This window comes from Erinaceus europaeus, chromosome 7 (genome assembly GCF_950295315.1).
Source record: "Erinaceus europaeus chromosome 7, mEriEur2.1, whole genome shotgun sequence".
NCBI classification, from domain to species: Eukaryota; Metazoa; Chordata; class Mammalia; order Eulipotyphla; family Erinaceidae; genus Erinaceus; species Erinaceus europaeus.
Window position 1 is genome coordinate 116,610,858 of NC_080168.1, and position 11,210 is coordinate 116,622,067.

The window sequence follows — 11,210 nt, forward strand, 5'->3', positions numbered from 1 at the left end:
GGGGAGTCGCTTCATAAGCAGTGAGGCAGGTCCGATGGTGTCTATCTTTCTGTCCCCCTCTCTGTCTCTCCCTCCTCCCCCTCCCAACTTCTCTCTGTCCTATCCAAAAAAAAATAACCACAGGAACAGTGGATTCGTATAACCCTGGAGGCAAAAAAAAAGATATGGGAGTCGGGTGGTAAGGCAGCGGGTTAAGCGCACATGTCACAAAGCACAAGGACCCGCATAAGGATCCAGGTTCAAGCCCCCGGCTCCCCACCTGCAGGGGAGTCACTTCACAAGCGGTGAAGCAGAGCTGCAGGTGTCTGTCTTTCTCTCCCCCTCTCTGTCTTCCCCTCCTCTCTCCATTTTTCTCTGTCCTATCCAACAACGATGTCATCAATAACAACAATAATAATAATAACCACAACAACGATAAAACAACAAGGGTAACTAAAAGGGGGGAAATAGCCTCCAGGAGCAGTGGATTTGTGATGCAGGCACCGGGCCTCAGCAATAACCCTGGAGGTAGTAATAATAATAATAATCTGTAGATAGAAGCTAAAATGTTAACTTACACCTTTTTTTTTAAGAAAAGAGACATTAACAAAACCATAGAATAAGAGGGGTTCAATTCCGCACAATTCCCATAACCCGATCTCCACATCCCACCCCCTCCCCTGATAGCCTTCCCATTCTCTATCTCACTGGGAGTATGGATCCAGGGTCGTTGTGGGTTGCAGAGGGTGGAAGGTCTGGCTTCTGTAATTGCTTCCCCGCTGAAAATGGGCGTTGACTGGTCGGTCCATACTCCCAGTCTGCCTCTCTCTTTCTCTAGTAGGGTGGGGCTCTGAGGAAGCGGAGCTCCAGGACACATTGATGAGGTCATCTGTCCAGGGAAGTCTGGATAGAAGCTAAAATGTTAACTTACGCCTTTTTTTTTTTAACCAGAGTACTTATCAGCTCTGGCTAGTGGTGATACGAGGGCTCGAACCTGCGACTTTGAAGCCTCAGGCATGAAAGTCTCTTTGCATAACCATTATGCTATCTACCTCTACCCTAAAAGGTTAACTTACAAACAACAAAACAGAAATTTCAGTAAATTGGTTTCTTCCTCTTTTTTTCTTTTGGAATTTTAAATTTTATTCAGGAAAATTGAGAACATTTACATGTTAGGCTGAGGGAGAGAGGAAGAGGGAGATAGAGAGACACAGAGAGAAGGAGGGAGGGAGCAAATTGATTTCTTAACATAGAATTACAGTGGCAGCGTGGGACAACCACAGTCTCCCCAAAGAGATTAGAGCCTGCACTGGAAAAGGCCCTCACTCCAAGGTGGAAGCAAGAGGGAAGGAATGGATCACATATGCTAGGTTTTCCCTTTGAATCAACAGCTCGTGAAGTCACGCTACCTCCCCTTCTTCTAGCGTTTGCCCGGCTAGGAAGGATCGTCAGTTTCCCCAATGAATGGGTACTCATGAGATGCACCACGGGAAGGTCGATCCAATGCATCCCAAATGCTACCTCCCCTGAGACGGTGTGAATGAAGAAAAGAATCAGGAATGTTATTCTATTATGGCCATTGGAAAAGTCATGACATGTTTTTCTATGTAAAAATGCATCATGACTTTTCTGACATTCTGATTTCATTCACATAAAAAGAAACTTTATGAATCCCCTGCTCCCCACCTACAGTGGGGACGCTTCACAAGTGGTAAAGCAGGGCTGCAGGTGCCTATCTTTCTCTCTTCCCCTCTATCTCCCCCTCCGCTCTCAATTTCTCTCTCCCCTATCCAATAGAAAAAAAATGGCCACCAGGAGCAGTGGATTCATAGTGCCAGCACTGAGCCCAAGTGATAAACCTGGAGGCAGAAAGAAAGAAAGAAAGAAAGAAAGAAAGAAAGAAAGAAAGAAAGAAAGAAAGGAAGGAAGGAAGGAAGGAAGGAGAAAGAAAGAAAGAAAGAACCTTTGTGAATCTGAGTTTTCTCTCACCTTTTCCCACCCCTAACACTATCTAGTGTTGTGTTCTAATGAAGATTGTAGCATATTAAGGTCATCTCTATGTGTCTGCTCCTCCAGCAAATGACTATTCCTTTTTCTTTCTTTCTTTCTTTCTTTCTTTCTTTCTTTCTTTCTTTCTTTCTGCCTTTCTTTCTTTCTCTCTTTGTTTCTTCCTTTCTTCCTTTTTAGGATAGAGCTAGAGGAGCAATGAGATAGAGAGGGAGAGAGACTACAGCACCAAATCCTCAGTGGAGGCCAGGTTCAGATATGAGTTGAGCAGCTGAGAAGGTATCAAACTATCCAAGTGAGCTACTTTGCTCTCCCAAAACTGTTCTTTTTTTTTTTCAATTGAAGTAAATATTATAACATTATATAAGTTTTAGGCGTCTATCATTACAACTCAACATGTGTTCATCACTAAAAGTCTAATTATATTCATGTAATGGTTCATTTTGGCCTTACTTACTCATCACACTCCCTTTCCCTTTGTGTGTGTGTTTGTGTATTTAAGTATTTACTTATTTTATTTTATTTTATTTTTTAGTGAGAGAAAGGTACAGAGAGAGACCAGAGAACTGATCAGTTCTGACTTATAGTGGTGCTGGAGATTGAACCTGCAACCCCAGAGCCTCTGGCATTAAAGTATTCTGCGTAACCATTATGCTGTATCCCCAACCTCCTACCCTTCCCTTTTTGTAACCACTGGTTGATCCAATCATTCAAAAGTGTTTGTTTTTGTTATTGGATTGTATGTATATTTTAGATACTATCTCTTTATAAGATACATGGGGAAAAAATATTTTCTCTCTGGGAATCAGGCGGTAGCACAGCGGGTTAAGCGCAGGTGGTGCAAAACACAAGGACCAGCGTTAGGATCCCAGTTCGAGCCCCCAGATCCCCACCAGCAGGGGTCACTTCACAAGTAGTGAAGTAGGTCTGCAAGTGTCTCTCTTTCTCTCCCCCTCTCTGTCTTCCCCTCCTCTCTCCATTTCTCTCTGTCCTATCCAACAATGACAACAATAATAACTACAACAATAAAACAACAAGGACAACAAAAGGGAATAAATAAATAAATATAATTAACTATATTTTTTTCTCTCATAGTGGGTTAGGTTGCCTTTTACTTTTGTTTATAACTTATTTTGCTGTACAGAGTTTCTGAAGTTTTTTTTGTACAAAAGCTTTTTATTTTATGTAGTTCTTCTTGTTTATTTTTGCTTTTGTTGCCTTCCATTATGTTGTCAGATCCCAAAAAAAAAAAAAGGGAGGAGAAATTAACACTGAGACCAATGTCATGCTTACTATTTATGATTTTCTTCCAGGAAGTTTTATGACTTCAGGATTTATATCAGATATTCAACCCATTTTGTGTTAATGTTGTCATTGTAGTTTATAAAATTTATTGATTTGTATGATTGATGTAAGAGTGGGCCTGTTTCATTTCTTTTACGGTGGCTGCCCAGTCTTCCCTTGATTATTAAGAAGACGGTCCCTTCCCCACCCTTCCCTATTGTTAGCTGATCAAATGTCTAGGTTCATTTATGGGGCTGTTATTCTGCTCCACTCTAGGAATCTGTCTTTTTTTATGCTTGTACTAGACTTCTTGATTACTACCATTTTAATTTTTTTAATTTAAACACTCAATCTATTTTTATTTCAAAATGCCTATAAAGTTTTGAATCTCTATCACACAAATAATTTTCCAAAACTGAGACATTGCTAGAGCTGTTAACAAACTGCTGAGGGCAGATCACTACCGTTTTATAAGAGTTTGTAGTCAAGGAATGGGCTTCCAGCTTTGCTCTTCATTCTCAAGATTTCTTTAGTTACTCGAGTCTTTTATGGTTCCACACAAAGTTAAGGACGGTCTTCTCTAAGTGAAAAGTGCCCCCTGAAATTTTGATACACATCATGTTGACACTATAAATTGCGTTGGGTAGTAGGGACTTTTTCACAAAAATTACATATTATAGGTTCAAGGTTAGTTCTTTATTGAACTTTTAAAAATATATTTGTTTATGCATTTATTACTGGATAGAGACAGACAGAAATTGAGAGGGGAGGAGGAGACTGAGAGGGAGAGAGACAGAGAGACACCTGCAGCCCTGCTTCACCACCTATGAAGCTTTCCCCCTGCAGGTGGGGACCAGGGGCTTGAACCTGGGTCTTTATGCACCTTAATGTGAGCACTTAACCAGGTATGCCACTGCCTGACCCTCCATTCAAGATTAGTTCTAGAGCACTTAGAAATAATGTGTGATGACCAGTACTCTTCCTTAGTTTCTTTGTCAGAAACCATGTTTGCAAGAGCATATTTCATGTTACATAATAATGGGGCCCTTTCTGCAGTTAAAAGAGATTGAATGCTTTCTTATTTAGTTATTGATTTTCTTCAATTACCAATTAAAAGGGCATATACTTTCCTTCTCTCTTAAAAATTTTATTTATTTACTAATGAGAAAGATAGGAGGAAAGAGAAAGAACCAAACATCACTCTGGTACATGTGCTGCTTGGGATAGAACTCAGGACCTCAGGCTTGAGAGTCCGATGCTTTATCCACTGCGCCACCTCCCAGACCACAAGGACATATACTTTCCAAGTAGAAATGCTGAAATTCAATTAGTTGTCACTAAGACAAAAAATATATATGTATAACAACAACAATAATAACTACAAAAATAAAACAAGGGTAAAAAAAAAGGTAAAATAAATAAATAGAATAATTTTTTTTAAAAAGGGGGGGCCGGGTGGTAGCTCAGCAGGTTCAGCACACGTGGCGCAAAGCACAAGGATGGGCGTTAAGGATCCAGTTCCAGCACCCGGCTCCCCACCTGCAGGGGAGTCACTTCACAAGCAGTGAAGCAGGTCTGCAGGTGTCTGTCTTTCTCTCCCCCTCTCTGTCTTCCCCTCCTCTCCATTTCTCTCTGTCCTATCCAACAACGATGACATCAATAACAACAACAATAATAACTACAACAATAAAACAACAAGGGCAACAAAAGGGAAAACAAAATAAGTATTTTAAAAAATTAAATACTGAAGTCAGAACATAAATGATTTCAAAAGTACAGAATTAATTTGTTAACAAATGGAATGCGTGACATAAAATGTTTCATCCTACGTTCAAATTGCTATGCACATGTAACAGAGCTTATGTCAATTAGCAGTCTTCACTAAGGAATAGGTGTTAAATGACTACCAGGTTCATCAGACACAGTTTCTCTTCCAGAGTGGCCCACCAGGTCAAACTGTCCTCCCTGAATTCTCTCTTCTCTGGACACCATGAGATTTTCTCTGATATTTGCCACAGAGATCCAGTAATCTCTTTGCCTGCAGAGCAGGAGAATGAGGTAGGACATGATTTTCTTGCCCACTTATTTAGATTCATGTTTGGTTGCTTAGTAAATCTTTTTTTTTTTTGCAAAAGATATATTCATTTACAAGAAGGCCGGCAAAAATGGGTCATGTGGACAGTGTACTACTTTGCCCTGTGCATGATCTAGGGTCAAGCCGGGCCCCTTCTGCATAGAAGGAAACATCAGTGCTGTCATCTCTTTCCCTTTCCTTGCCTTTCTGCTTCTCTTCATATATATATATATAGTAGTAGTAGTACTGGTGGTGGTGGTGGTGGAGAAAACCAGAGCATCAATCTGGTAGCTGCGTGTCATGGATAAAACTGTGGGCCTCCATGCTTGAGACTTCAACGTTTTATCTATTGCACCTCCTCCTGGCCTCTAATGAACACTTAGTGGTAGCTAACAAGGCATTAGTTGCCAGGAATCACAGAATTCATTGTTGTACAATGAACCACAGGTCAACTTTTTTTTTATTTCTTTATTGGGGAATTAATGTTTTACATTTGACAGTAAATACTATAGTTTGTACATGCATAACATTTGCCAGTTTTCCATATAACAATACAACCCCCACTAGGTCCTCTGAAGGACCTGTATTCTCCCCCCACCCACCCACCCCGAGTCTTTTACTTTGGTGCACAGGTAAACATTTATATTCTTGTAACTCCTAGTAATTCTTAAGTCAGACTTGAGTTTCTTCTTAGACAAGTTCCAGGCTATAGTCGGTGAAAGCTTACTGAATTTTTTTTCCAGATGCAGATCTTAACCCCAAACTGGCCACTGGCCCTCAACTCACATATTGGATTAAAAAGTACATTATTCCCTCTTTGATCAAGTTTGAGGTATAAGTTCTAGGGTAATGTCCAAAAACAGAGATGATGGTGGTAGCTCACCTTGCTAAGTTCACCTGTTACCATGCACAAGGAGTCGGTTCAAAGCCCCACCCCCCACCTGGGATGGGGGAAGCAGTGAGCCTATGCTGTAGGTGTCTCTCCATCTCTCTCTTCCTCTCTATCCCCCTTCTCAATTTCTCTCTGTTCTATCAAATAAAACAAAATAAATAATAGAGATGATAGAAACAACCTGCTGGAAACCACCTAGATCTCATCCTGAGCTAAAAGGACTAACAGCAGCAGGGTATCTGCTAAACTTAAAAGAAGTGATATGAGAGGTTGTAGACATGTAGAAAAGAGGAGTTCAAGCAGAGGTAGATGAGTGCAGACAGCCATAAAGGATGAATATGGGAGAAGGGAGGAAAAAAAAAAAAAAAGGAGTAAGACTATCCCACTAGGGAAAGAGAGAGTCAGGCTGGGTTTATGGATCGACCTGCCAACACCCATGTTCATCAGAGAAGCAATGACAGAATCCAGGCCTTCCACCTTCTGCTCCCCGTAAAGAATTTTGATCCATACTCTTCATGGGGGAGAAGTGGAGAAGTGATAGGAAGAAGAGAATAAGAGGGCTCTGAATCCAGCTCCATCAGGACTCAGAGTGAGAGGAGGAAAAAAGAAGGAACATTTGGATGTAGTAATAGGGTCATGAGTGGCTTGGAGGAGAAAAGAGGACAGGACCTGGAAGAAAATGGGGTAATTTTGTACAGACGCAGATGGATAGTTGTAGTGATGACCGTTAACCCATGTTGGCAACCTTAGGAGAACTGCAGCAGCTTGCAGTGGAGGGACTGGGAATTCAGAACTCTGCTGGTGGGAACAATGTGAAATTATAGCCCTGTTGATATGTAATTTTGCAAATCAATATGAAATCACTAATAAAATTTTTAAATGTAAAACATAAAAAAGAGTGAGACTTGGAAGTGGGGCTGAGGGAGAGGGTACTAGAAGGGATAGAGTAAAAGTAAAAATTTTAGCAGAGCTGAAATTTAAGAGGGAGTTATACAGCATATACAACACATGATATAGCCTAACCCCAAATTAAATTAAGAGATGCAAAAGAGATTAATAGAAACTTACTTCCTAAAGGTAATAAAAAACACAAAACTTCTGAATGTTCATTCTCTGAAGAAAAAACAATATTGAGGGAGTCAGGTGGTAGCACATCAGGTTAAGCGCAGGTGGTGCAAAGCACAAGGACCGGCGTAAGGATCCCGGTTCGAGCCCCCAGATCCCCACCTGCAGGGGAGTCGCTTCACAAGTGGTGAAGCAGGTCTGCAGGTGTCTATCTTTCTTTCCCCCTCTCTGTCTTTCCCTCTTCTCACTATTTTTCTCTGCCCTATCCAACAATGATGACTACAACAACAAAACAGCAAGGGCAACTAAAGGGAATGAAGAAAGAAAGAAAGAAAGAAAGAAAGAAAGAAAGAAAGAAAGAAAGAAAGAAAGAAAGAAAGAAAGAAAGAGAAAGAAAGAAAGAATAAATAGTTTTTTAAATTAAGTTTAAAAAATCGATATCGAACCCTGGAAACTAAGTAGCAGATTCAAGTTTTTTGAAGATTCATTCCAGATAGTTTGGTTTTGTGTCCTGCTCAAATCTTCCCTTTTCTCATAGAGATGGGTACTTCTTTTCCACCCACTGATTTATAGCCCTGAATTCCAAACTATGGCAGGGAAATTGTCTCGTGTTAGGCAAGCAATGGGCTGTTAATGCCACAGCAGTGATCACTGACATAGTGAGTCCGGGAAGATGTAGGAGGACTGGGAAGAGCTAAGTATTAACCGAGTCCAGAGCTATGCAAATCTCTCCTATGGGACCAACCTAAAAGCTAGAATGTTTCCATTTTCTCTGCAACTGCAGTCCATTTATCATTTCATAAATAAATATGAAGCATTTTTTCTTTTTTTTTTAACCAGGTCACTGGTCAACTCTGGCTTATGGTGGTGTGGGGGTTGAACCTGGGCCCTCAGAGCCTCAAACATGAAAGTCTTTTACATAACCATTATGCTGTCTCCTCAGCCTGCATTTTTTTCTTCTAGAAAATAACATCCTCAAATATTTCTCATGAGAAACTTAAATATGATCTTCTATAAGCTAATAGCCACCATTCTCTCTCCTCCAACATCCTGTTTTTCTTATCCTTAAGCTTTCCCTTATCTGGAATGGTTCCTCACAGAAGGAACTATTTATAATTTTTAACCCCTAAGTGCATTCTGGTTAGTGGCTAATCATACAATATTGATAGCTAGACTTCAGCCCGAGTGGCTCCTTAAAGTAGCCTACAGCTGTTTCTTACTATGCTTTTCCTGTCCTTCCCTCTCAAATAGGCCCAGAGCTGCAGACCTCAGGAACAGCAGCACCATCACAGAGTTCGTCCTGGTAGGCTTTGAACACAGCTCCCCTTCCACCCGGGCCTTGCTCTTTGCCCTCTTCCTGGCCCTCTACAGCCTCGCCATGGCCATGAATGGCCTCATCATCTTCATCACGTGGACAGACCCCAGGCTCAACAGCCCCATGTACTTCTTCCTCGGCCACCTGTCCTTCCTGGATGTCTGCTTCATCACCACCACCATCCCCCAGATGCTGATCCACCTGGTGACCAAGAACCACACCGTCTCCTTTGCCGCCTGCCTGACCCAGATGTACCTGGTCTTCTGTGTGGGGGTGGCGGAGTGCATCCTCCTGGCCTTCATGGCCTATGACCAGTATGTTGCCATCTGCCACCCGCTCAATTATGCCCAGATCATGAGCCGGCAGGTCTGTGTGAGGCTGGTGAGTACTGCCTGGGTCTTTGGCATGATCAATGGCATCTTTCTTGAGTATGTATCATTCCGGAATCCTTTCTGCAGAGACAACCATATAGAAAACTTCTTCTGTGAGGCCACCATAGTCATCGCTCTGTCCTGTGGAGACCACCAGTTCATCATGAAGATGATCTTCGCTGATGCCATAGTGGTGCTGCTCAGCCCCATGGCGCTCATCATCATCTCCTATGCCCTCATCCTGGCCTCCATCCTTGGCAGAGCCTCCTCCTCGGGTCGAGGGAAGACCTTCTCCACGTGTGCCTCCCACCTCACCGTGGTCATCTTTTTCTACACCTCAGCCATGTTCTCCTACATGAACCCCCGCAGCACGCACGGGCCTGACAAAGACAAGCCTTTCTCCCTGCTCTACACTATCGTCACCCCCATGTGCAACCCCATCATCTACAGTTTTAGGAACAGAGAGATGAAGGGGGCCATGGTGAGGGCCCTTGGGAGGGCAGGCCTGGCCCAGGCAGAGTCTGTCTAGCAGGAAGGCTTCTGGGAGGGAAGCTCCCTCCTGAGCCCTGACTGGCATAACACCTGCACCCAGAGGTCCCAAAGGGCAACCCCTAGCTTTCTCAGCACTAGGAGCATGTCTGGAAGTTCCTTTGACATAGAATTCTGATGTTCATCTCTCTGACTTCATTTCAAGCATCATTTTCACTTGGTCTTTCCCTAAGAGAATTTGAATTATTTTCCTCTACACTCTCATTATAGGATTCACTAAATACTTAAGTGAGCTTAGCTTCTTTGTTTCTTATCCTTGTATATTAGTTTGAGGTGCTACTCCAGCTCCCCCCCCCCCGCCTGAATGTTACATATACATTGAGAAGTAAACCTCTTTCAATTTGTTGGGTTTTGTCTTTCTTTAACATCCTACTTTCACTTGCTGGAACTTTCCTCATCCATTGTGTTCTTGTGTGAAAAAGGAGGATAATTTACAAAAAAAAAAATGGTGGAGGTGATTAGGCAAGTGTTGACATTAAGAAAAGTCAGCTACTTGGTTAAAAAAAAAAACAACTGGTGATTAAGGAAGGGAAAGAGTAAGGTATGAGAATCAGACAGAGAGGCGTTTCGGGTTTTGTTTTGCTTTTGATAGCTAGAAGACAGTAGCGCTTTGTCGGTAAGCCTGAAGAATTATGAACACACATAGAAGTACAAAGTTATACCCCTGTAATTTTATAATATTGCAAACCAATGTTAAAACAATTTTGACAAGTAAAAAGAATTTTAGTTGGAAAATGAAGAGAAGGTAAAACTAAAGATAAGCAGTCTGAACTTCACCTTCTTAGCCTCTACTAGCCAGTGAAGGGGAACTTGTGATGTTAAAATTGCCAACACTGGGTGTCAGGCAGTAATGCAGGGACCGGCACAAGGATCCCAGTTTGAGCCCCCGGCTCCCCACCTGTAAGGAAGTCACTTCATAAGCGGTGAAGCAGGTCTGCAGGTGTCTATCTTTCTCTCCCCTTCTGTCTTTCACCTCCTCTCTCAATTACTTTCTGTCCAATCCAACAACAGCAGCAGCAACAATGGGAGAAAAAAAAAAAAAAAGGCCACCAGGAGCAATGGATTGGTCGTACAGGTACTGAGCCCCATCAATAAGCCTGAAGGCAAAAAAAAAAATGCCAACACTGCCTTCTCCTAACTCTGATTTTCTTATGTAATGTATGGTTGGAATGCCCTCTGATCCAACTAGTGAGTGCCTCTAGCATGCTCCTCTGTCTACAGGATACTAACCTACCCTGTTATCTCTACCTTAAATCAACTCCCTTCTCCCTGCTACCTCCCTTTTTTCTCAACTATCTTTCATTTCATTCCAACTCAAATCCTATTCCACTTTACCTCCTCATTCTGGTTTTTATTTTATTTTTTTATTTTTTTAAATTTATTTCATTATTGGGGAATTAATGTTTTATATTCAACAGTAAATACAATAGTCTGTACATGCATAACATTCCCCAGTTTCCCATTTAACAATACAACCCCCACTATGTCATTTATCATCCTTCATGCACCTGTATTGTCCCCACCCACCCACCCTAGAGTCTTTTACTTTGGTGTGATACGCCAAATCCATTTCAGGTTCTACTTGTGTTTTCTTTTCTGATCTTGTTTTTCAACTTCTGCCTGAGAGTGAGACCATCCCATATTCATCCTTCTGTTTCTGACTTATTTCACTCA

General features: G+C 41.8%; 1 protein-coding gene across 1 annotated transcript; it reads left to right on the plus strand.

Annotated features, from left to right (window-relative positions):
* The first annotated feature begins 5,205 nt into the window (after positions 1-5,205).
* LOC103107460 (olfactory receptor 10AD1) lies at positions 5,206-9,954 on the plus strand. The gene is made up of 2 exons (XM_060193487.1): positions 5,206-5,328; positions 8,553-9,954. The coding sequence occupies exons 1-2, from the start codon at positions 5,324-5,326 to the stop codon at positions 9,514-9,516; spliced, it is 969 nt and encodes a 322-aa protein (XP_060049470.1). The 5' UTR covers positions 5,206-5,323; the 3' UTR covers positions 9,517-9,954.
* Positions 9,955-11,210: the final 1,256 nt, after the last annotated feature.